General features: G+C 50.2%; 4 protein-coding genes across 4 annotated transcripts; 1 reads left to right on the forward strand and 3 right to left on the reverse strand.

The window, feature by feature from the left end:
- Nucleotides 1-3,431: 3,431 nt before the first annotated feature.
- Nucleotides 3,432-5,120, forward strand: HOO65_040827 (High-affinity glucose transporter HXT2; the record flags this gene model as incomplete). The annotated part of the gene is made up of 2 exons (XM_071002747.1): nt 3,432-3,580; nt 3,671-5,120. 2 exons carry the CDS (start codon nt 3,432-3,434, stop codon nt 5,118-5,120), a joined length of 1,599 nt encoding a protein of 532 aa, XP_070859670.1.
- Nucleotides 5,121-9,102: 3,982 nt separating this feature from the next.
- Nucleotides 9,103-12,360, reverse strand: HOO65_040828 (putative RNA-directed DNA polymerase from transposon BS; the record flags this gene model as incomplete). The annotated part of the gene is made up of 1 exon (XM_071000749.1): nt 9,103-12,360. One exon carries the CDS (start codon nt 12,358-12,360, stop codon nt 9,103-9,105), a length of 3,258 nt encoding a protein of 1,085 aa, XP_070859671.1.
- A 1,802-nt stretch (nt 12,361-14,162) lies between these two features.
- Nucleotides 14,163-15,961, reverse strand: HOO65_040829 (putative transporter; the record flags this gene model as incomplete). The annotated part of the gene is made up of 5 exons (XM_071002732.1): nt 14,163-14,198; nt 14,281-15,129; nt 15,265-15,344; nt 15,403-15,649; nt 15,716-15,961. The coding sequence occupies 5 exons, from the start codon at nt 15,959-15,961 to the stop codon at nt 14,163-14,165; spliced, it is 1,458 nt and encodes a 485-aa protein (XP_070859672.1).
- A 6,755-nt stretch (nt 15,962-22,716) lies between these two features.
- Nucleotides 22,717-24,811, reverse strand: HOO65_040830 (Beta-1,2-xylosyltransferase 1; the record flags this gene model as incomplete). The annotated part of the gene is made up of 2 exons (XM_071002673.1): nt 22,717-23,816; nt 24,037-24,811. The coding sequence occupies 2 exons, from the start codon at nt 24,809-24,811 to the stop codon at nt 22,717-22,719; spliced, it is 1,875 nt and encodes a 624-aa protein (XP_070859673.1).
- Nucleotides 24,812-25,026: the final 215 nt, after the last annotated feature.

The following is a 25,026-nucleotide window of genomic DNA, read 5'->3' on the forward strand; positions in this document are numbered from 1 at the left end:
GGGAGGATAGCCAGCGCACTTCACGAAGATAACTGCAGAGACAAGCAGGTAGCAAAGCTGGAGCCCAAAAGCAAGGAACAAGAGAGATTAGATTCAGGCAAAGCCTCGCTGCCGACTTTTGTTGCACGGCATATACAAGAAGTTACGTGTATGATTTAATGCTGCTGGCATGGGTAGCATGGGCTTGTGGTATGGAGTTAATGGAAAACGAGATAGTTGGTAACCCTAGCAGTACCTCGACATGCACTAAAGAAGACAACAGTAGTAATACTAGTACTGTTACCAGTCCCGGGATTGCAGATCAGATCAAATTTACTAGGACCGATCCTCTCGGGCCGAATGCAGATAGAACAAGGGCTGACTTAAGAGCCTCAGTTGTCTCAATTACATGGATAACTCCATGTCAGCCGGCCTTTGCTGTGCAGAGCCGCATTGTTGATGTGCTATTAGCCAAAAAAGAAAGGAAGAAAGAGATTTACAATGAGAAAGAAGACGAGGCAAGGGGGGGGGGGGCAGCAGTGCAAATGGAAAGAAAGAAGCACGTCTGCTGGGCTCAGCTAGCTAGGGCTCATTCACTGCAAGGTAAAACGTTCGTCTTAGCACTAGGGATAGGAGAGGCAGCAGAAACTACACGATACTTTTTCTCAGCGTGGTACGACAAGCGTGTCCGTTTTGAGCAGCCGTTTTGTTGGCCGAGCCTGCTGCTCTTGCCCGTGTGGCCGGTCAAGACCGAGTACCGAGCATGGGGTCTCTGAGTCGGATGTCAAATATTGCTTTTGTCTGGTGGTTGAGTGGCGTGCTACTGACTTGTCACAACCCCAGATCAACCGCCACCGGAAGTCACGCGCAGAAGCACTACTAGTAGGCGTCTCCGGATTTTAACAGCTTGGATCTCTTTTTTGTTCTCGAATCCGGAGACAAGAGCGGGCTATGCCTCGAAAAACTCCATAGAAGGAAAAAGAAAGCCAAGCCCAAAATACCCCATGGGCCAACTCGGGCCTGCTGGTCTGATCGTGACTCTATTTTGTGTATTTCCTGGAGAGATTGAGGGGGAATAGGGAAAGAAAAGTCGGGGGATTCGATGGTTGGGGCAAGTGTAAGAGTGAAGGGAAGGACAAAAAAAAGAAAAAAAAGAAGCACCGCGTATAAGCCGAGTCCACTGAAAATGTGGCGCGGGGGAGAGCAGGGGAGAAGGAAGGGGAACCAAAGGGGGGGGGGGGGGAGAAGGCCCATCCTCCAGGCCTACGATCTTCTCTTCAGCATCTTTTTTTCTCTCTTGCAATATGGTTTGTGGGGGGATGGTTTCCGGGGTGGCGGGGGAGGAGCAGCAATAGTATGGAGTAGGCCCGGATGTCAATGGTGGAAGCAGGAGGAGGAAGAGGACAGACGAGACAGACAAAGGGCAGGGGGACAAATCAGGGAATAACACAGGGCTGGGCGGTTTGTTGCAGGAGAACGGCCGAGAGAAGACAGCGGCAAGTGACAGTTTAAGCTTGACAGCGTCATAGGGAGGCAGAGCGACAGTGACGAAAAAAGAAGAAGAAAAAAAAAAAGACCAGCAGTCGGTAAGGCAAGCATGAGGTGAGCGAGCGTAGTGCTAGTTCTTGTCTCTTTTCTCATATGCAATTAGGTCGCGAGGCTCCTAGACGAACCGGCCCTTTTCACAGGGATGCGACCAGACAGAAGCAGCAGCTGGGTTCTATTTCGACACTTCGATGGACTTCTGCCGCAGAGCCTCCATTGTCCAAGGGCATGCTGCATTAGCCGCTTCCTTGTATTAGGGTTAGACTGGCTGTCTAGGGGGTACGACATAATGGCGCTATAGGCGCTATATTCCAGGGGCTTGTTTCTTGACAAGTGGTGCAGAAGATAGGCTCACTCAGCCTAGCCTGTGACTGTCCTGGGTTTTGGCCAGCGCCGGGGGGCACACCACCGACCGTTTCCTGCTGTGAGAGAGAGGACAACGTGATTTGCAGGGGTCGACGGCGCTATATCCACCACTGCAGCATGGAGCATCATTTCGGCACTGGGAAGCCGGGCGTGCAAAGAGATAATAAGCCTCAGATGTTTTATGCTGGGTTTGGGCGCGTCTATAACACGTAAAGAAGAGAAAAAAAGTTGTGGCCCCACAAGCGGACCGAATCTCGGACCATCCGGTGTTATTCGAACTTGGCGGCTCTTTTATACTGGGAAACAACCTTAGCCTGGGTGCTATATTCGGTCAATTGTAGGGGATTTTTCTGCTAGCAGACGAATAAAGTTCTTGGTAGTTGCTTACCTAGATTTAATCTCTTCTTATTTTTTTTTTTTCGTTTTCTGTTCGTCTGGGTAGTCACGCGACAAAGGAAGTAAGAACGGCCCCCCCCCCCCCCCCGCGCCTGCTCGACTGAGGAAAGAATAAACAACACCTTTGTTGTTCTTTATTTGTGATGGCCTGCTAGGAGAGTCCGGGCATGAGCGCTTGCTGGGTGGCAGGGCTGGCACGATTTTCTTCGTCCTTTTCCCTTGGTGTTTTCCCTTCTTTTTTTTCCCTGTGCTGTGCTTTCGCTGTTTCAGTTGTCTAAATTAACTGCAAAAAGGGCACTTGGGATTTAGCAGGGCCTAAAAAAATGAAGGAGGAAGAAAAAGGAATAAAAAAAACTAAAAAAAAAAAAAACACATCGCTCCTTCCTTGGGTGTGAGGTGGGGCCCCACACGGTGTCAAAAATAAGATCAAAACAACAAACACACGCATGAATGCCAAAATAGGCACTTCCGTTGGCACATGACCTGCTGCAGGGTTACCACGGTAGAACGATACCCAATCAGGATGAGATTTGGCGAGTTTATTGAATTTTATCGTCGTCATGGGCTAGCTACTTTGGGGGTTCCCCGCCAAATTGTTAGTGCCCCATGCTGTCGCCAATAGGAATCTGCCAAAGTAAGTGTCGTCTTCCCCATTGGGAACGTTTCTTAACGTCATTGCAAAGGGAAACAGCAAGAGAGAGAGAGAGAGAGCAAGAGCATGAGCGACGAAAGCAATAGCCTAGTTTTTTTTTGGGGGGGAGGAAGATTTAATCTTGTGTATGGCTTCGATCAATTGGCCGATTAATTCTTATTTTTATTTATTTGTTTTTTTATTTTTTTTTTTTCCGCCTCTGTGTGTGTCGTTCTCCTCCTTTCCCCACGAATTCATCGGCTTCAGCTCAAGAATAAAAGTCTGGAGCATCCGCCTCTTTATTCGCTTCCAAAAAGTTATCTCTTCACTCTCGTTCATCACTCTTCTTCTACTCCCTTCTCTTCATCTCTTCCCCGAACATTGTCTTATCCCGAGTCTTCTTTCCTTCTGTGGTCCACCCCCTCCCCTCTCTTGTCCATCTCTAGAACGTCGACAGAACATCCTTCTCTTAGTCTCTTAATATTCTTCTATACACCCATTGAAACTTGTCGCCATGGGTTTCCTCAAGAAACAGACCGACCAGGTCGAGAAGGCCGACCCTTCGTCCAGCAATAACGATGCTGCCACCCAGCGCGTCACCTTCATGGCCTGCTTCCTAGGCGGTGTGGCCTCTATTGGTGGCTTCATGTTCGGCTACGTCAGGTGAGTTTGCGCTTCCATCCATCTCGTTGTCTTGCGCGCGCGCTGAGAGTTGATTGGCTCATACTAACACTTTCTCTTTCCCCCTGATAGTGGTCAGATTTCCGGTTTCTTCTCCATGAAGGACTACGCCCGTCGCTTCGGTGAGCTCGCCAGCGACGGCACTTACCAGTTCTCCGCTGCCCGCCAGGGTACTATCGTCGGTTTCCTGTGCATTGGTGCCCTGTTCGGCTCTCTGGTTGCCGGCAAGATCGCCGATACTCTGGGTCGTCGTCTGTGCATTTCCGTCTCCGCCTTCTTCTGCTGCATTGGTACCATTGTCGAGATCTCTTCCTCTTCCCAGTGGGTTCAGTTCGCCATGGGTCGCCTGGTAACTGGTCTCGGTATTGGCTCCCTGTCCGTCTCCGTCCCCATGTACCAGTCTGAGTCTGCCCCTGCTATTATCCGTGGTGTCTTGGTTTCCATGTACCAGCTGTTCATCACTCTGGGTATCTGGACTGCTGAGATGATCAACTTCGGCACCGAGGGCATCAACAACTCGGGCTCGTGGAGAATCCCCAACGGTATCTCCTTCCTGTGGGCTATCATCCTGGGTCTTGGTATCCTGGTCCTGCCCGAGTCGCCCCGTTTCGCCTACCGCCAGGGCCGTGTTGACGAGGCCCGCGCTACTATTGCCAAGTTGGCCGGTGTTGACGAGAACGACCGCTCCGTGAGCAACCAGCTGACCGAGATCCGCGTCAAGCTTGAGGAGGAGAAGGCTGCTGTCAACACCAACATTCTGGAGATCTTCACTGGCCCCGGCATGCTCTACCGTACTGTCCTGGGTATTACGCTGCAGGCCGGCCAGCAGCTTACCGGTGCCAACTTCTTCTTCTACTACGGAACCACTGTCTTCTCCGCCACCGGTCTGTCCAACTCGTACATTACCCAGATCATCCTGGGCAGTGTCAACGTGGTCTGCACCTTCGGTGGTCTCTACGTTGTCCAGAAGTGTGGCCGCCGCAACGCCCTCATGTTTGGTGCCGCCTGGATGATGATGTGCTTCTTCGTCTTCGCCTTTGTCGGTGAATACAAGCTGGACCACGCCAACCCCCAGAACACCCCCACCGCCGGTAACATCCTGATTGTTTTCTCCTGCCTGTTCATTGCCGCCTTCGCCACCACCTGGGGACCCCTGGTCTGGGCTGTCGTTGCTGAGCTGTACCCCGCCAAGTACCGTGCTCCCTGCATGGCCCTGGCTACTGCCTCCAACTGGCTGTTCAACTTCCTCATGTCCTTCTTCACCCGCTTCATCATCAACGCCATTGGCTACCTGTACGGCCTGGTCTTTGCCGGCTGCTGCGGTGCCCTGGTCCTGATTGTCTTCTTCTTCGTCATCGAGTCCAAGGACCGCTCGCTGGAGGAGATTGACACCATGTACATCCTGGGCGTCAACCCCATCACCTCCCACAAGTGGGACTCCTCCAACCACGTCACCTCTGCTGAGCAGACTGCTGCTGAGCACTCTGGCGGCGAGATGTCCAAGGACGAGGTCCGTGTTTAAGCACTTAATTCCGAGTTCCCAGATCCCAGATAGAGGGGGAGGACATGCTGCTGTTTGTCCCCTCTCACGTCTTCGGCAAGCAAACTAGTTCTACTCTCTACTCTACTCTACTCTTGCTTTATTTGTTACCATAACATTTTCATTTGGCTACGTCTTCACTTCAAGTTATACCCACTGTATCAGCTAAGATCTCGCTGCAGTAGATTATTTAGCATTCTCTTGCTTTTCCTTCTTTCTCTTACCACGTCCCCCCCCCCCCCCAAAATATGCATCATTATCATTCTTTTCTTTTCCAAGTTCTTTCTTTTTCTTTTCTTCCACACACTGGCGTTACTTTTACTTGAGGCGCGCAGAATAATTGAGCATGTCTTTTCTTTTCACATTTTTGTTCCGGTTTAGTTTATGCTCTTCTATATTATAATAGATGTCAAGGCTTTTGATTCATATCGTTGCGTGTTTTCTCGTGTGCGTGTGGCTTGCTATGTTGAGTAGAGAGAGGTGCTGCTGTGCTTAGACCGGCCGGAGCGTAGGCTGCAGCTTTCCAGCGAGTCTGCAAGCATACATAAGCAGGTTTTTGCAGCCATTACTCCAATATGGCGCATGGTTGCAGGTGTACGCCTCTGTGTTAGTCCTTGCGTCACGATCATCTAACCACTAGTTGGCATTTTTAGGTCCTATAAATTTTGGTGCTTATTTCGTTCCCCCGCCCGCCTTAGTCATGGACAAAAGAAGCCCACTAATTCCTACGAACTCAGGTCACATAAATGCATAAGATCCTTGGACCAGTGTCTGTGCGCCTGCATAAGGTTGACGAGAAAGGACAGGGCAGGGAACACTGATGTTTCTGTGGTTCTTGGTTCTGTTAATACTAGCGCAATATAAAAGTAGTATTGTGGAACGGACGGCTTCGTCGTTTTGGGCAAGCCGGAAAAAAACAAAAGACTAGTATAGTAGCCATATGGCAGCCTATTATTGTCGTTTGGCTAGTGCTACGCCGTCGACACCCTATGTTTTGTGCCGAGTGTGGACAAAACGAGGCGGAATAAGCAGCAACAGCCTGGACTTGCATAGACTTCATAAGCATTATCCAACGCATCTCCGAGAAAAAGGCCTTCATGAATAGGGCATCATGCGTGGGTCAATCAGCAGGTGACCTAGAGCTCTGTATGCCCTAACCCTGGAATAATACATTATGATCATGACATCAGCTGACTCCCGTCGTAGACGTCGTTGGTTGGGGGCTCTTCTCGCCCCTTTTAGGGTTTCCCCTGCTAGCCCCAGTAGCTGCTAGTGAAGAGAAGGCAGCTCCCGGTAGGGTGAGCTCCGCCGATTGGCACGCTCACGCCTACCCAAAAAGAAACATGGGACTTGGATATATTTAACGTTACGGGGATTGCTGGGATGGAACAACGCCAGCCTAAAAAGAAACGCCGTCAGGCGCTTGACTGCCCTATTTGAAGTTTGCTTACTGTTGTTTCTTCAGCAATGCGACCACGTGCTCTGGATGGGATTAGCGTGGGTGGTGTCGGCGGCTTCTAACGCCACTTTTGGGTAGTCAGTAGTTGGCAGGTGTCTGTCGACCGTTAAGGATCTCCTGTGACCTTTGAGCACCCGACCGGCTTTCTGCAGCTAGGGGGCCTAGACTGTTCCGCTAGGTGATGATGCCTGAGCGCCTCTCCGGGGGACGAGGCATCAACATTGCTTATCTAGTGTTTTTGGCCACGCGAAGAGATAGCTTGTTTTAGGAGGCCAAAGGCTGGCGGCATGGGGTGCTGGCTCTGGCAGAGCACGCTAGTTTTGATCTCTGCCTGGTGGAGCAGCAGCTGTTGTTGCTGGTCGGTCGTTGGGAACACGGGCTCCCGAAACCCCGTCTTGGAGTCATCCTCGACACCTTCCGGGCCTGTCATCTTTTTGCCTCTCGTCCGCTATCTCTTGTCTTCTTCTGGTTGCATTTCCTCGCCGAAAGCAATGTTGGGGGTAACTTTAGACTGCGTCTCTCTTCTCTGTCTAGAAGTGTGAGGTTACTGTGTAGTACGCTAGCAGCTCGCTTTGTCGCTAGCGTGCCCTTCGGTAGCTTGTCTGTCTGCGAAAGCCTGACTCTATAGCCTCTGTAGTGCCCCACACGTCTGTCAAAGTTGCCCTAGTGGCTGAATTCGCGGCAACACCCGTGGCTAGGCCTGCCTTTCCCACTTCTTAGTAAGTAGTTGACTTTTCTTTTGGCTCTGTGCTTCGGCTAGGCTGATGTAAGCGCTTGGATCCGTTTCTTGGTGCCCCAGTTTCGCTTCCACATCTGTCCGCCTGCTTGCTTCTATTTAGGCTTAGGTGGTCTGGAACCTACCGCACTTGTACCCTTTTCCCAGAACTCTCGCCCTTCTAAAGACTCAAGGCGAGCGTGGGCACATTTAGCATACGGGAGTCACTGAGATCAAGCGAGATTGGCTGCCGAGCAGAATTAAAACTGTGCAAGGCGGGGGTCGACGCTTTGTTGAGAGAAGTCCAGATGCATGCCCCTAAGCAGGTTTGCCACTCGCTTTTATCTTGCAGCTGGGCTCCGCTGCATGGCTTTGTTTGTGTGTTTGCTCTATCTGGCATCTGCCTACTGGTTTTCTATGGCACTGCGATGGTATGTTGTGGGCGGTAGCGTCCTGGGTGATGTCGTCTTTCGACATCCCTTGCGTTGGGCGTCGAGTCCAAAGGTCTCCCTCCTATGCCTTTGAGGGGCTAAATTTGCAGCTAGCAGGATTTCACGCTAGACGTCGCCCAAATGACAGCGGATCAGCCGCCGCACAGAATTGGTCCGGCGAAGCTGTAGTTCGGCACTCTCACTTCCGAGCAAATACAACTGGGCGCCGTGCTTCTGCCTTGACATGTTTGAGCCACACATGATATTCTTGGAAGTCGCCGTCTCCGGAGCGCGCTGCTAGGCTAGGATTCGGGCGTCCCTTCATCCAGCTGACGTCATGTGATTTAGTGTGGTTTAGTGCTTCACAAGGATGCCTGATCTCTAGGCAGTCATCTTTTGTTGTGAATTGTCTTTTGCTGAACTTGCTTATAGTAAGGGAAGAGTTTTCTCTCACGAGCCACATCGTGCTATACATATCTACATATTGTATTTACCCGATGTTGACCCAGATAGTGGCGGAATATCCACAACACATCTTGTATTTACCCGATGCTGACCCGGATGGTGGCGGAATATCCATAACATCTTTTATTCAGTGATGGAAGTCTGATTTGGAGGCTTCGTTTCTCCATCGTCTCGCTGATGTCAGTGACACTGCCGCGCTTGGAACCAAGAGGCCTTCGCTCCTGCAGCCCGCTTTGGCTAGTTGATTGTCTGCTTCATTACCTGGGACCTAGTGCAGCTCGCTTGCCGGATGTTGTCGGATCTACCTTCCCATCCCGCCAGGATGCGGCGGATCTCGTTATTATGGTTATTGTATTATTTAGCGTCTGCCTGCTGATATTTCGCGGCAGCATGACGGCGCGTCCTAGACAGGAGCCGCTGGCGGATGTCATCTTGCAGTAACTCCTGGGTCGCTATGCTTAGATTTCGAGCGACTCACTCCTAGCGGCGGATCTCGCCTACTTCTAGTTTAGGTTGTGAAGCACTCGGCTTCTGCATCGCCTTGACACACAGATTTAGAGCTTGAACGTGAATCTGTTTAGCGTCTACTGGAATCACCAAGATTAAACGACGCCGGATTGACTGCAGGGCAGAATTGACCCTCTGCAAGGCCGATCACGGATTTGAGGCGGGAGAAGCGCGCATGGTTTCGAGCGCTTGTTACTCGCCTTCATCATGTAGTCGTCGCAGAACAAAAAAAGAATTTAGGGCTTCTACTTGTAGGAGGAGGAGGGGGCAATTTCGTAGCGACTCTATGTGTGTTGAAGAAAGAAAACTTGAACTTGAATATAGGCCTTGGACTTGGTTATATTTAACGTCTACGGGAGTCACAGAGATCAAACGACGCCGGATTGGTTACCGGACAGAATTGACCCTCTGCAAGGCTGACCACAGATCTTGGGCGAGAGAAGCACGTATGCTCCCAAGCAGGCTTGTTACTCGACCTCCTCTTGTAGTCGTCATATACAAAAAGAAAAAGAAGAACCAGAAAAGAAAGCCAAGCACAGCAAGAAAGAAGAAAGCCTCCCCTCCCCGCCAGATGTGGTACTCCTCGAAGCCGCCATGTTTGGAGCGCGCCGCCAGGATTCTTGCGACGGTACCTCGGTTCAGTCCTCTCATCCAGTCCAGCTTGTATGGCCTTGGGAGTCCCAGTGCCCCTCTAAGGTGGTCGGTATTTAGGCAGTCGTCTCTCATCCAATTCTTAAAGTCGGCCCTGAATGCATCGTTCTTCCAGCGTCTCGCCACCGCCAGAGACATCGTCCTCTCTGGAACCAGCAGATCCGAACTCTTGCATCCCGCTTTGGCCAGCTGGTCCACTGCTTCGTTCCCTGGGACTTCGCAGTGCCCTGGGACCCAGTGTACCCTGCCGACCGGCTTGTCCAGCGAGAGGCATTCCGTTCCGCCTTCCCACTTTGCAAGGATGCGCCGGATCTCGTCGACCTCGAGTTGGGAAGTGCCTGGCTTCCTCATTCGCTTGCTGATGCGCTTCGCTACTCCTAGGTTGTCCACGCACAGATTCAGACCCTCTGCTTGTGGTGGAGCAACTTCTGCTGCGATCCTGACTGCTCTGAGGGCTGCGATCGCTTCCGCGTCCGCCACTTCCCTGTATTTCCCGCATGCCCCGGAGCCTTGCACCAGGGTCTTGCCTCCGTGGTAAACGGCCCAGCCCGCCCCAGTGTTCCCGTCGCTGTCACGCGAACCGTCTGAGTAGACCCAGATTGTGTCCTGAGATTCCTTCTCGAGCAGCTTAAGATGGGCCTTGGCCGCTTCTTCCTTGCTCAGTTTCTCTGCTAGTGGGTCGGGCGGGCCCTCCCCCTCTGGCAGGAGTTTGTCGGTATCTCTGATCGGGAACGGGAGCATTGCCTTTGCCTTGTCTATGGTGCCGTCTATCGTTGTTATGTGCAGGGGATGGTCTGTGTTGCATGTGTATGCGCGTATCCCACCCGCCCGTATCATTTCTTGACAGATTAACCTGAGGCTTGGGAAAGCCGCGAACCTGTATAGACTCGGCTTGTTCGTAGTCTTGTAGACCGGCAAGGCTGCCCGGATTCCGTCTCTTAGCACAACCTCCAGCTTGTCCAGGGCTGTCTTGCTTGCCATAGGGTACCATGTGGTGGCCGCGTACGTCAGCTGAGGCACCACACAGGCCCTTATGACCTGCAAAGCGGACTTTGGTGGAATTCCGAAGTAGACTCTGCTGAGGCGTCGAAGCACGTTGATGGTCCTTCGGGCTTTCGCCATCGTTTCTTTGCAGTGCTTATTGAAACTCAGGCTAGGATCCCACCAGACCCCCAACCACTTCATTTCGTCCATCGGGGCCAGCCACGTTCCATCTGGCATCTGGAGTTTCTCGTTCATGCCTGCGGCTTTGCGTCCTTTGTACAGGTGCATGAATCCCGTCTTGCTCCAGTCGATCTCCAGCTCGTTCTCGCTGCACCATCTCGTTGCCATTCTCAGCCATTCTCCTATCGACAGGAGGTTGGCCTTAACTGACCGTGATGATACGTAGATCAAGCCGTCGTCTGCGTATCCAAGACTCTGCATCTTCTTGAAGAGGTCTGCCATGAAGAGCATGTAGAGGATCGGTGAGGCCGGTGAGCCCTGTGGTAGGCTACCCCCGACTTTCCTCTCCACTGGGAGTCCTCCTTCCACAGAAAGGCTCACTTGCCTGTCCGTCAGGAAAGACGCCACCCACCTGCACAGGGATTCTGGCCATAGCTGGCTTCTCAGCCTGGCTATCAGCCTCTCTTTCTTGACCGCGTCAAAGGCGCCTTTGATATCAAAGGTGACCAGCGATGTGATCTTCTTGAGCTTTGATTCCCCTACGATGACATCCGCCAGTTTCCAGGTCAGGTCTGTGGCCGCCCTTCTGGGTACCGCTGACGCGTAGTGTGGCGGGATGATCCGTAGTTCGATCGCCTGTGTCGACAGCTTTCGCGCTATCACTCTCTCGAGGCTTTTCCCGAGGGTTGACAGTAGCGAGATCAGCCGGTAGCTCCTTGGGAGTCTCCTGTCTCGATATGGTTTCGGGATCGCCACCATCGTCGCAGCCTTGAATACTCTCGGATGGCATCCGGTTTCCAGGCAGCAGTTGAAAAGCTTGACCACGCGCTGTCCAAAGATCGGCCAGGCCAGCTTCCAAGCTGTGTTTGGGATGCCGTCCTCTCCCGGCGCCGTGTTCCCGGCGTGGAAGACCGCGTCTCTGACTTCTGTCGGCGTTAGCTTTCCCCAGAGTCTTGCCCTTGGGTTGGCTTCTTCCTCCGTCCTCGAGCGGTCTTCCGCCGGCTGGGTGTGGGTATCCAGAAGGGCTTCGGCCTTCTCCTGCGGTGTCCTTCTCGTAGTGCCGCCCTGGGTCAACGGGGGGAGTCCTCCGGCCGGGTTTGTTTTCCCCAGTCGGTTGACCATCCTGAACACATCGGTGGCATCCGTCATGTTCTCAATGGTCTGTCTCCATAGCTCCCGTTTCGCCGTTCGGATCTCAGCTTGGAACGCTCTTCTTTTCTCCTTGTACGCATCGTAGCTCGCGTCAGGGAAGTTGTCCGCCTCAGTTTGTCGCCATGCTGACCTCATCTCTCTGACCGCCCCCGTGCATCGCGGGTTCCACCACCTCTTGCCTGTGCCTCTGCCCAGGGCCTTGGGTGCCGCTTCGTCGAGTGCTTTGGTCATCGCTTTGATCAGCCCGGCTGCGAGCTCTTCTGCGTCCTCTGCCCTCAGGGCTTCCCTTGCGTTTAGAGAGGTAGACTCTCTTGCGCAGGCCCTCGTGAACTTCTCTGTGTCGAGCCTGTTCATGTTGTGCCGGGTCGCTCTGACTACATCGTCGATCTGTATGCCTTCGATGGTGGTGCTGAGGGGGAAATGGTCGCTGCCGCAGTTGAGCTCCTTCATGACCTTGGTCGTGCATCCGGTCTGGCCCAGCAGAGTGCTCGACGCGAAAGCCAAGTCAATCACCGATGGGGACTCCTTGCTGTGGAAGCAGGTGTTGTCATCTGGCTCGTTGAGCAGAGTGACGTCGTCTTCGCTTAGCCAGTCTAGGATCAAGGAGCAGTCTCTCGATTCGCTTTTCCTGCTGTCCCACATGTGTGAGTGCAGGTTGAGGTCACCGCAGAGGATCATTTTCTTGTCCTTCACTGTTTTCTGCGCCCGCACCAGTGCTACTCCTCGGGAGGTGTCTTGCGGGTTGGCGTTGTACACATTAGCAATGTGTAGGCCTTGTCCTGTCAGTTCCACTATGACTACATCTGCGTGTTCGCCGTCACAGACGGGAGCGGGAGAAGCTAAACAAAAAAAAAAAGAAAAATTCTCCAATTCTCCGATCATTTATAGATTGAGTTATAGGGGTATTTCGCCGAGGACCGATGGTGTAGTTGGTTATCACGTTTGTCTAACATTTCATTGTAAAATGGATGGACACAAAAGGTCGGCGGTTCAAGTCCGCCTCGGTTCATTTTTTGGCCATTCCTCAATCAAAATTTGAATTTCCTGCATGCACAGAGAGCGAGTGTCCTGACCTTTTTTTTTCTCCATTTTTGCCTCTTTCTCTCTCTTTTGCCTTCACTATTTCCACTTTCCTCTTATTCATACTCCAAGCTATATTTATTCGCAGCACGGACCTAAAAATAAAAGGTGGAATCTCCTCTTGGCCCCTCGCCATCCTATGCATCCTCAGGTCCCTCTTATAAGTGCCCCGGGCGCTGCGAAGCCACCACATGGCATGGTTTTGTGACTACCGAGATTGTGGCGCTCGCAAAATCCCTAGTACTATGCAGATGTTGTATGCATAAATCAAGCTATATGTGTCAAGTACTCATTACTAATTCCACTATCATCAGTCTGAGGCTTCGAGCTAAACGCGACTTATAGAGCTAACGCCCAGCGTGAGTCCTGCGACCTTTGCAATGACATACTGTTCGTTCATATGTTGTGCCACGCCACGGCGAACAGACAAGCAGCTTCGTCTCATAATAGCATAGAGGATTTCAAGGCATACTCAGACTTGTAATTAGATAATATAGGCTGGGACTAGAGGCCAATCAGTAGTTGCGTAGAGCGTGTAGCTTAGTGGCCTGTGCTGTTGTCGCCCCCAGGACATGCATATGCAAGGCTGCATGGGATGCCTTTGTTGTGAACAAGTTTTGGAATTGATTCGGATAAGGCGAGTCAGACAAGAGGAGTCAGACAAGAGGAGCCGGACAATGAGAGCCTGGCCTGGCAAGAAGAATTGGACAGAAAGAGTCCGACAAGAGGACTCTACTATAGACAGTGCAATAGCGTATATAAAGCAGTTGAAAAACCTATCTTGGCAAGCCCGAGGACAATACCCACAAGGCATCTATACGGACGGACATGGTCCTTCTGAGCGTATAAGAGACTGATGGCAGTTGCCTTGAAGCCCAAAGGTCTTTTGTGATACGTGATACAAATGCTGTTACACGAGGATATGCCATCCAAAAGCCATGTGAATCCAGAAAACCCACCCAGGGTAAGCATTATGGGATCTGATCGCATGGGATGCATCAAACCAGGCCAGTTGCATGATAAAGCGCATTCCAGTCTTCATTCGACTACACTTGAGACCACCTTTAACTCCGGGCTGTGCAGCACCAGGGGGTGCGAAGGATCCACTTGTGCTGGACACTTAACATAGAAAATAAATGCCTCTTATTGGCTAGAACACGAGCACGAACTCCAAAATGCAACGCCTCCTGGACTCAACTTGCCACAAAAGGCCATAACAATAAGCAGGGTATGCAAGCCTTGCATGGAACTAGTAGTAGACACGGCACGGGAAAGCTATCACATAACCCCAATCGAGCCAGGGTGTCTCCAAATCTCCATGTCTCATCCACGCGCAGCTCGACCTATCTAGAAACAAACAACCTTTGTCCCCAACTTTATTACCGCCCTTCGTGCCCCTATTAGTACGTGTAGCGGAAGCCATCATCAGTTTCCATCTAAGAAAGAAAGGATTAGTAAGAGTTTTCTTGGATATAACATCTGTCGTTGATCTAGCGAGTTCCACCAGAAACAACTTACCTCGCTGGCCTCGAGCACTTTCTCCCCCCGAGCAGCTTTGCCATTCTGGCGCCTAAACTCGACAGAAAGCACCACAACAACTAGGATGGTAAGTACCGAGCAGGTCATGCATGCATAATATCCAGGCTTGTAGCCTGGAGCATCCTGGTCACGGAATACCAGAGACCCCGCAATGCCTCCGATTCCTCCAAAACCCACCATAGTAGCGCTGCAAAACGCACGCTTCCACTGCCCGCGGATATTGTTTGCCTGGTAGGCCATGATGCCTGGGATGTTGCCGTTAGAGCCTGCCGTAGTCAAGAAGACTCCAAAGTAACGGAACCATGGATCCGAAGCAAATCCCATAATAGACAGGCCGACTAGACTAACGACGCTGTTCAAAGCGACAATGGGGCCGCGAATGTGGTATCGATCACCGATATACCCGGCGACATACATCAGAATGCCAGCCAAGGCATATGGAGGTGCCACAAGACACTGCGCTTCGGCCACAGAAAACTTTAGACTGGATATCAGGATAATTGGTAGGGTATAGGCCATTGCGTATGACTGGGTGGTATTGCTGAAAAAGGCTAGCGCGTACAGCCAAATCTTCCAGTCCTTGCCACTGCGGAGAAATACTGCAAGGTTAAACTTGGAGATGACACTGTCACCACGGTCTTTCTCCACGCGGGACACAACCCAAGCTCGCTCGCGAGGCCCCAAGAAGTTCCAGGACTCGCGGTTGGAGTCAGGAAAATCGACAAGAAGCCAGTACCCGATGCAAGCAATGACGCATGTCATGATGCCCTCCATGATGAAGATCCAACGCCAGCCTGTGAGATCACCAAGGCCGTCCATTTGCATAAGCTATAGTTAAGCCGACGTCAGTAAAAACAAAATAAAAAACGAAGATGCCGATGAGAGGGCGACAGAGTTGTGGCGTAAATATCGCCCTCGTCTTTGAGCAACGGACGGGAAAAGGGTGTGATTGGGTTGACTAACGCCGTAAGCCAGGATGCCAGAACAGCCAGAGGCAAAAGAGCCAAGGAGGTAGAAGACAGAGTAGCGCTTTCCGACCTCGACTAGAAGGTGTTAGTATAGAGACTTGCAAACGAACATCAACTGGGTTGCCAGACTTACAGCGAGTGTACCAGGTGCTGAGCAGATAGACACAGCTGGGGAAGAAGCCCGCCTCAAGAAGACCAAGCATCACACGGCACACTGCTAACTGGCCAAAGTTGTCGACAAAGCCCATGCCAATCAAAACACCGCCCCATAGTAGTGTGATGAGGGAGAGATGTATGCGAGGGCCAATTTTCCGAATGAGAATAGTGGAAGGTGGTTGGAAGAGTGTGTATGTGATGAAGAACACAAGATTTGCGACTTGCTGCAGGAAGTTAGCTGGCGATCAGACTCTGATGGGTTGTGTGAGAATTAGAAGAGAGATGCGCACGTATTTGTTATCTAAAAGGCCAATCTCAGTGCGCATACCAGCAATGGCCGCAGCAGACATGTTGGTCCGGTCCATAAGCGAGATACAGTACATGACGCCAACGATGACAACTAGGCGCCGATCAATAGTTCGGATGATCCTGCGCTGCTTTTCGGGAGAAAACCCAAAGTCCTCGGGAGATTCTGGCTTGAGGGTAGGGTCATCGTTGGCATCAGCCCTCTTCTCGGGGTCGTGAAACTTTTCCATGATGGGGCAAATAAGGGTGTAGAATACGAGGTGAAGAAAGGGCTAAGGGCGGAGAGGTCTTGGGATGGGAGAAAGACAAGGGAGAAAGGGGTGGTAGGGTGCCTTTTTATATCAACTTCAACGCCATGCACCTTTGATCACACCAAGCTCAGAGCTTGCAAGCTTCTCCAAAAAAGAAAAGAGGGAGGTCCTCCAACTTTTGAGCAAACAAGAAATAAGCTTTGAGATTCCCGACAAAAAGTGCTCACGTATAAGGGTGCAAGGCAAAGCCAAGGCTGATTAACCAAAGAGCACAGGCCACCGGAAGCCTGTGCCGGATACCATACTGTGACCTTGCCGTGTTCACCGCTTTGCCGGGATTATGGAGTAGGGATGAGTTTTAGCATTGCCTCCAAACAAAACAAGCAGAGTTGCATTCATCAGGCTTGGACCAACAAGGCATGGTGCTACTGCTTGGTAATATGAGCTGTGGGGAGTTGGGGAGTGGGAAGTGGGAGGCTTTTTTTTCGTTTTTTTTTTTTCTTTGAGCAAGGGGTTGAAGACAAGCATCTTCGAGGGAGTTCTCATGAGGCTGGCCGAAAACTCGAGGATATCTGATGGCTTGACAGCTAGTTTTTGGCAGGTGTTAAGTGACCTGGGCAGGCCTACTAGTGGAGAATTTAACCAAGACGAGCCACTAGTAGTATACGGGGTTGATAGTGGGAGCCGGTGCTAGCCGAGGGTATAATGAAGATGCAGGCTCGGCATATGTTGATAGGTGCCAAGGCCTAAGAGCACACACGGGCTGGGGGTTGGCAGGTGTGAGAAAGGTAGCAGAGATCTCGCGCTGAAGAGTCTGAGAATAAATCTAGTAAATGCAGAGGGAATCAGACTGCAGTTTATATTGGTATCTTGACCTTCCAACAGCTATCGAAAAAAAACGCAGCTCTAGACAAGGCCCAGAGACTGCATAGCCCCGCGCTCGCTTCACACTGTCAAATTGGGGTCTGATCTCGTCGTCACTACTGGGTTGTGCAAATCTCGCCCGATTTTGCTAAAGCCATGTGTAACCTTGGCACTAGGCCAGGTATGTATACCTAGACATAGATGGAAGGGCAATATATAATGAAACAGGAGAAGTGACAAAGAAGGATGTAGTGAAAGTGTAAATATCAGTGTCTTGACTTCTACAGAAATAGCCCCCTTAAACTGCTCGGGCTTGAGATGTTGGCGAAGAGACTTGCTGCGGCCGGGGCTACACGTCGTACATTCTTTCAGCTGGTTGACATTGTGGTATCATGCAACTTTGGCTGTGGGGATTTTATACCTGGGAGCGCATGGGCTTATAGCCACGAGATTATACCCGCATTATACGCCAGCTTAGATATTTTCCGACAGGATTGAGCCCACAATAGATTACTAGATCCGGGCCTGAGCGGGCTTGTCAGAGGGCGTCTTCTACATCCCAAAACTACTTGATCGAGGAGTTGCGATCTAGGGGAGTAAATCTGCTGAGTTTGGGCAACTCTGCAAGGTGAGGAAGATAATTACACTTTGCGTGCCCTCACACTCATCACATATTCAGCAGCCACTTGGTTTTGGGCTCTTGAGTCCTCTGAAGCGGGCGTATGGCCGCAAGATTGAACAGCTCATGAAGTACTACATTACCCATGTGACCGAGGCTGATTCTTTGCTGTCCTTAAAGATGTCTTTTCTTCTGTTTTGACAAAGAGCAATATTAAAGGGGGATTTAGAGGGGCTGGCTTAGTGCCTCATGACCCTTAGGCAGTCTCTTACTGAAGCTGGATGTCAAGTTACGGACCCTAACACTAACCGGCCCTCTTCCCGAAGGGGCCAACACTTGGGTCTCTTTGACGCCACACAACCCGACACAAGCCCTCTCACAGCCTGCCTATTCCAAGGATCGAATTGCCCATCATCAAGGAAGCTCTCTATCCCCAATTTATGATGCTATCGACCAGTTTCCTCAGGAGACACAAGCAATGATGCTTTTACACGAGGAGAACAAGTCACTGCGAGTAGCAAATGAGACACTCAGCAAACGCCGGAGGGCCAAAAAGACACATGTACAGAAAGGAGGATCCCCTACTGTAGGGAATGCTCAGGAGATTCTAGCTTAAAAGGATGTTGATCGGCAGGTAACTCTAGAAATGCGACAGGATGGTGGTGAGTCGAAGCAGACTGCGACAGGCATTCAGCACTGTGAAAATTGTGGGAAGACAGGCTACAGTGCAAGAGCCTTTTTAGAAGATGTAGAGTGATCTGGAAAATCTAATTGTATTTATTTTAAATGGACTTTTTGTGTTATTACATTGCAATTGAGTAATGGATGCGAGGGGTCTTTAGAAGTGTTCCGCTCACTGGTAAATTACGTTAGTAACAGTAGATATTAGGAGGACGTACTGAATATCCTGTGAAGAAGAGGAAGAAGAAATAAGTGATTATTGACGTTGTTCTGTATCTATCTAAGTCTAGTCCGAGGAGCGGATCTCAGCCAGTTTATATATCCATCACCACCATGTTCCAGATCAAGCACATGGGCCTTGGAAGAAGACCCTTGATGTCTGGTACTAACACTAATTTTTGGCGAACTGGATCAGGGTCAGCCGTCCTGGTAACCCTGACTTAGGTTACTGACAGTTAGTTATTACACGGGTGCTGATAGACAGCCTATTGCGATGTGAGAGAGAACGATAGGGCCTAATATCTATTAGCTCACCAGCACGCTGGCTGCTGTGTACTATATATGCTGCATGCTATTTGTAGAGACCTGCGAGGTTTCAATCTACCAAGCCCTAGACATGGCATCAAGGAAGACGCGCAACAGAACTGTGGTGTGCGCATGTGCATTTGTCCGTGTAAACTACGCATAACTACGTGTACTGCGCACAATGGCACGTCGTGTACACACGTAGTCAGTCAGCTCTGTATCAGAAGCTTCTTAATCGTTCATAGTGCGCTGGTAACACGGGATATGCGGTGTTAGGGCTGCGCCTGTATTCTTGTATCCAGCCCGTGACATGCGGCGTAGCATGAGTTTCTTCGAAGAAAGGCCAGCGCGTATTGCCTTACGAGATACGAAAGATCTGGAAACTTGCAACTGAAGCTTAAAAGGCTTGTTGAGTCTAGCCCCTGCCATATTAAGCTTATTTCTCATGTTTTGTGTTATTGAATACAGACAGACCTGGCTTTTGTAGATATTGTCTTATGGATGGGATCACAATTAAGCTCATCTACATAAAAGGGGGCTCTTCGTTCATAGGAAAGCTTCATCAAAGTAGAAGTATATCTATGCTTATGAAGCACTAGTCCGGCTATAAGTCTTCCATCTGGGTGAGTGAAAGCTTCCTGCACTCGTTAAGAACATCGACCAGCTTTTGTTGTAGAGACATAGCTGCGCAAGTACATGGCTGACTATAGCCAGCGAGGTTAGGATTACCAGGATTGCTGGCCCTGATAAAGTCCGGCCAAACATTAGGGCAAGTATTAGGCATTAAGGGCTATTTCTAAGCCCATGTGTTTAGTCCAGACACAGTAGTGATGGATATATGAATCGGTTGAGATCCGCTCCTCAAGCAAGAATTAGATAGATACACAACATCATCAATGCTCACTTATTCCTTCTTCTCCTCATCCTAGGGCATTCAGGGTGTCCCAATATCTACCGTTAGGTAAAGCTTTATTTAACCGCGGAGTTAGCAACCCTAGCTAGAGCCTAAGTTTGAAAGCAAGCCTTCTCATTGTACTGGCTCTATTCTGGGCGAATAACTGCACACAACCATGCAGCATACCTAGTCCCTGTTATTTCTTCACGGTAGCTCTATACCTCCTATAAACTACTGTCCTGGTGCTCTAGTTACTTGGTGGCACGTTTAGTTAGTGGCCTAGCCTTCTAAACATTTAGTTCTCTATGTTGCTGCCTCCAAGGCTCCCTAGCATCTATGCTCCGGTCACCTACTGTCCTGGCTAAGTCTAAGCTGACTAACATCCTTGCTGCAGGATAGAAGTCCCGGAGCCCAAATATAAGATGGGCAACTGAGGGCCTATTTTATCACTCCAAGAAACAGTAGAGCCTATTAGACTTCCGAGTCTAATGAGCTTGGCATAGATTTGTTGACTCTATTGCAACTCTCCTATTTCCCCTTCTCTTAGATGGGACTAGGATGGGGAGGGATTTAGCTTTGATGGCAATAGAATGTCTAAGTCGGCAAGGCGTTTTTAGTTATCCCTCTTATCTGTTCCGCTTACTGCTTTATTAACTACGTAGCTAGCGGCCCCTGCATCTGATTGCCCCCTGCTATTGGCTATAGAAAGACTGGTCTGGCTCTTTTGACCGTTGTTCATGGTAAATTTGTTTTCATCAGAACCTTCTTCTATTCATCCGAACGCCTAAAGCCGAGTTTAAATCCAGGCGAGGTTATTTGGCTGTGCTGTAGCTGCAAGATCTCCCTAACTTGTTCGAGACCTCGGTTTCTAATGGAGGCTTTTAGCTGGCCAAAGTCCTTCGATACTGCAGAACTTGCCGGCAAAGCAGGGCTCTGTGCGGCTTCACATGTGTCTTGTCATCTATAGTTACAAGAGGGTTGAAAGCTTATTGACAGCTGTAGTAACTGGCAGACTGAAAATGCGGCACGCTAGATGAAACTTTCCATGATAGAGCCCTTTGGATGTAATTCTTCTTCGGCTATTCCGTTGTTCTTTGTTTCTTTTGCTTTATGCTTCCCTGCCAGTAGCTCCTATATGGGGAACTATCTTAGTCTAAGAACTGTCAGCACGATTGGCAGTCAAGTTGCAAGCCACAGGCGATCGGGTTCTGCGCATTTATCATTCCCATTCTCAGAATAGCTAGTCTAGACGCTACTTCCGCTAGCAGGGCATTTCTATATGGGTGTTTAGCTTGTCCGGCCTATGAAAAGATCTGAAGCGTCCTTGCGCTCCCAACTTGCATATGAAGATAGTGAGAGCATCGTGCCGCATGTTTCTATTTAATATTTTATGGCTTTCTTGCTTTGGCACAAACGAGCCCATAGCTGTCGCGCACAGGTTAACTAGCCGTCGTCTGTCTTAGAGAGTATAATGCTAGCAACGCTAAAGCTTAATGAAGAGCTCAGGAAGTCTATCCTTAGTAGAAAGCTATTCGGACATGTATATATTCAGGGACCTCTGTCTTTGTGATGTGATAGCCAGCTGGGTTTCTTCTTTCTAACTTGCAAGAACCTGACAGCCATCCTCCTTTATCCACCGACCCTTTTTCCTTTTCTTGCTTTGTTTCCCGCCAGCCTCCATTTGACATCGTTTGTCTCTTTGCCTCTATACTACATTGGTCCAGCCAGTCACCTCTGCTGGACACCTCTCTTTCAACCTGGCCTTGGCCTGATAATTTTCGATTTTGGGGCGAGCCAAATCACCTTTCCTTTCCACTAGCAGCAAATATCGAAGCATATAAACAATGAAGCTCTGGGCTGTAGCCACGCTTCTGGCCCTTGCTGGCAGTACTGTCATCGCTGCACCGTCGTTCACAGGACATGGCGATACATCTGTAGGGGGGGAGGTAACGCCTAGAAGCTACTCTAAATGCAAATGGTCAAGAGGATATTGCAAATGCAGGGACGAACGTGGGAAGCGGGTTAAGGCTGGCAACGATTGGTGTACGTTTGCATGAATGAAACTGCCACCTATTTTGGTCATAGCAGGCAGTCCTTAGTGCTGCTCAGTGTTAGCTTGAAGCCCTTGTGTGACGGTTTGGAATACAAGATGTTCATTGTAGCCAGTTCAGATAATCAAACTACATGCGCTAAGGAGGAAAAGGGGAGGAAACTGTCTAACCTACGAGAATATAGAAGGGGTTTATATATAAGCCTGTCGGGTGCGAGTAATGAAAGAAACTTCTTCCACTGATTATCAGTGGTACTCCGTTCTCATGTAATTGACGAGGGGCTCTGCCACTTGTTCCGCCTCCCCGCCTTGGGCTAGCCCCCAAACTTCTAGATTCCTGTCTATAATTGCAACAGTCGCTACACAATAGGTGTCACGGGTTAGATCACAGATAGTTTCATATGAGCAGGTCCGGAGATAATCAGATATTACACATTGGAGGGGAAAGGAAAGGAAACTAATCTAAAGTATCATGAGGGGTAAAGGGTCCTTATACTAGCAGGACTTGTGGGTCTGTTGAAGGGGGGGGGGTGCTCCACTATAGCCAAAGGCTGACCAATGGGCGCAGCCCTTACAATAGGCCGTGGCTTATGCGCAAAATATGTTAGGCAGCAGGTGACTACACCGTATTGAAGAAAGAGGGTCGACCCTCACATTGGCTCTTCAAGCAACACCTTGCCCGTCATCTTGATAGCTTGCCTCGTGCTCGGCCTGGCTTCACTTATTCATTATCCTAGCCCATGGCCTGCTACCATAGTGCCGACTCATCTCGGCCATCTGATCGCATTGTTGTGAAAAGCCATTCCCACTAGTTAGCTCTTGGCCAAGCATTGCGATCTGCTACTTATCCGCTCTCCTCGTCTTGTGAAGCAACAAGTGATTGCAGGTGGTTGTTCCATGAACGGAGAGAGAAAGAGGGAAAGGGGGTATGGCAAACACCACCAACCCCATAGATCAGATAGTAGCTAGCAATCGCTACAAGCCGTAGGGTTTCTCAGCCGGTGGCATAGATAGTAGCCAGCTCTTCCTACTTAATGAAGCAACCCCATTCCAGCACCACCTCGTGGTCCTTGAAAAGTGTAGAGGGGCCAGCTTTGGTCTCATGGTAGATCCGCTACAAAGCCCATACGTTCTCTTTCGTCGCTACTGACACGTGCATACTCAAGCAGCAATCTAAGCACGTAAATCTGCATGTCTTCTCTGCGCAACACTCTCTTAGCCCAGTCCTGACCTTCTAGCGCAATCTTCTTGGCCACATTGTCATGAGAGGGTTTGTTTCCGGCGCCAAGGAAGTACTCCATGATGGCGTAATAGTCGCCAAAGCGGTTGTCCATAGGGACAAAGTGCTTCCATGCCACTAGACGATCGTCATGCCACTCGCGCCACACAGTAGCCTTGATAGGAAGAGAGGTGGATCTTAGGAAACCGAGGTAGCGTCCCGAAAACGAATTTCCATCGATGTCAGGCATGTACTTGTACTTGAACTGCTCGGCTAGAGGCTTGCGATCCAACTTGGTGAAATGGGGATCCAGGTAGCTGCACTCTCCTTGTTTCTCAGCAGGTAAGCAAATAAAGTCAACAAGCCCGACATCAGACCATTCAGCCAACCATTTGCCGAGACCTTCAACCTCCCCAGTTTCATTGGAAGGGATTGAGGCTTGGAGCTGGTACTCGGAATCAGGGAGCACAAAGTTCATCTGGCGTTCTCCGTTCTCGGCAGCAGCTACAGACGTAGCATTGTTGATCGAGACAAAACGATGGCGCTGGTATCCATGCCAGTTATCTTTTTCATCTCCACCTCCAGTACCGAGCCCTCTCCACGAAGCCTTGTCGAGCTTGTCCTCCCACGGAGTATTAGAGCCAGTACTGCCCATAAAACGGTCCTCTTCACTCCAGTACACGGGAGCAGGCAAAAGAATCTCATTGTTGACAAAGAGTTTGGAGCCACCAAAGAGAGGCAACAAAGTTTTAGTCGCTTTCATGCTTAAAGGGCGCAGAAAAATGCCCTCAAGAGATTGCAAGTCAGGCTGGTGGCAAAAATCGGTGGAAAGGGTGTAGTTAGACACATAGCCATTCTCCATGTGAGGTTTAGCAAACCGCGTGGAAATATTAACAGGCTCGTAGGGCACGATGGGTTCAGAGCTGTGGCGGGAAAGACTGTTGGGAGAGCATCCACGGCGGGCAACGTCCCAGAAAGAGCCTACGAGCAAATCAAATAAAGAGTCAGTCATATGGACGCCTATGTGTAGCTTGCAGTAGGACAGTGCACCGCAGTCATACAGCGCCAAGTTTCACAGGTACATGTCCTGGTCCAATGCAGATCAAGACGAAAACACAAATAGCATGGTAAAAAAAGAGGTTGAATGCCATGGTAGAAAACAGAAAGAGTAAAAGGGGAAGATCGAAGGAAGGAAACTTACCGCCGCTTTCCCAAGTCATGGGCGGATTTTCTCCAGTTCTTGGAGGGGGAAGAGAATCATATGAAGAAATAACATCAGCTGCAGGAGCCATCTTCCTAGTCTTAGCAGCCCTAGTCATGTACTCATCAATAGTCTCAGAGGGTACAACAATACGGGGCTCATCCATGGAGTTCAAGGCAATGTCCATGTCTGGAAGCATGTGCTCAATACTGCTGGTCATATTGAGCCAAATCAGCGTCCAAAACCAATCGCTTTCAGAAGAAGCTGTGTGGTTGCGGATCGAGATGCGCATTTCAAAGTCATCGGCATCTTTTCGGATTGTGGCCGCAGGGATGCCCCAAAACGGCTCAATATCACGATAAATCTGGTCGAAGAAGTCTTCGACAATAACAGCATTGTGCTTGGTAGCAAAGGCGTGCCACTCGTCGAATCCCGGGGGAGGATGACGGCCACGACGTTGGCGGTAGGCAACAGAAGCAGCAGACAAGGTATAAGTCCTGGCTGAGGTTAGGTCATCAAACCTCTCGTCGGCCAAACGCACGAGGTTATCAATCGGATGGCCATTGGCAGGGCCCTGGGGAGCGGTGATCTTGGATATGTCCTCGCTTTCAGGGATACCTGGAAATGGCGAAGTGGGATCATCGGTAATGGTTGGCACACTCAGCAGATATTTGAAAAGGCATACCAAAATAACGCTACCAGCAACGTATTGAGCAAGGAAACGCAGGACTTGCTGTGGCTGATGGCTCACAGAGTTGCTGAGCCGTTTAAGCATTGTCTGTAGAAGGAGGAGTAGTGGCTATTAGAGCACCAATCAGTGTGATGACGAGCGACAGGCAGGAGGCAAGAAAGGCCCAACTCAAGCCCACGAGGCTCGATGCTTTCCAACTGAAGATAGACAGAACTCGACCAAGACGATCCAGCAGCAGTAGCTTTGAGATAATATGCGCTGATATCTCTGAGAAACGAGGCAGAATCAGACTTAGGAGC

Source organism: Ceratocystis lukuohia, assembly GCF_044167205.1.
Source record: "Ceratocystis lukuohia strain C4212 chromosome Unknown Supercontig4_pilon, whole genome shotgun sequence".
NCBI lineage: Eukaryota > Fungi > Ascomycota > Sordariomycetes > Microascales > Ceratocystidaceae > Ceratocystis > Ceratocystis lukuohia.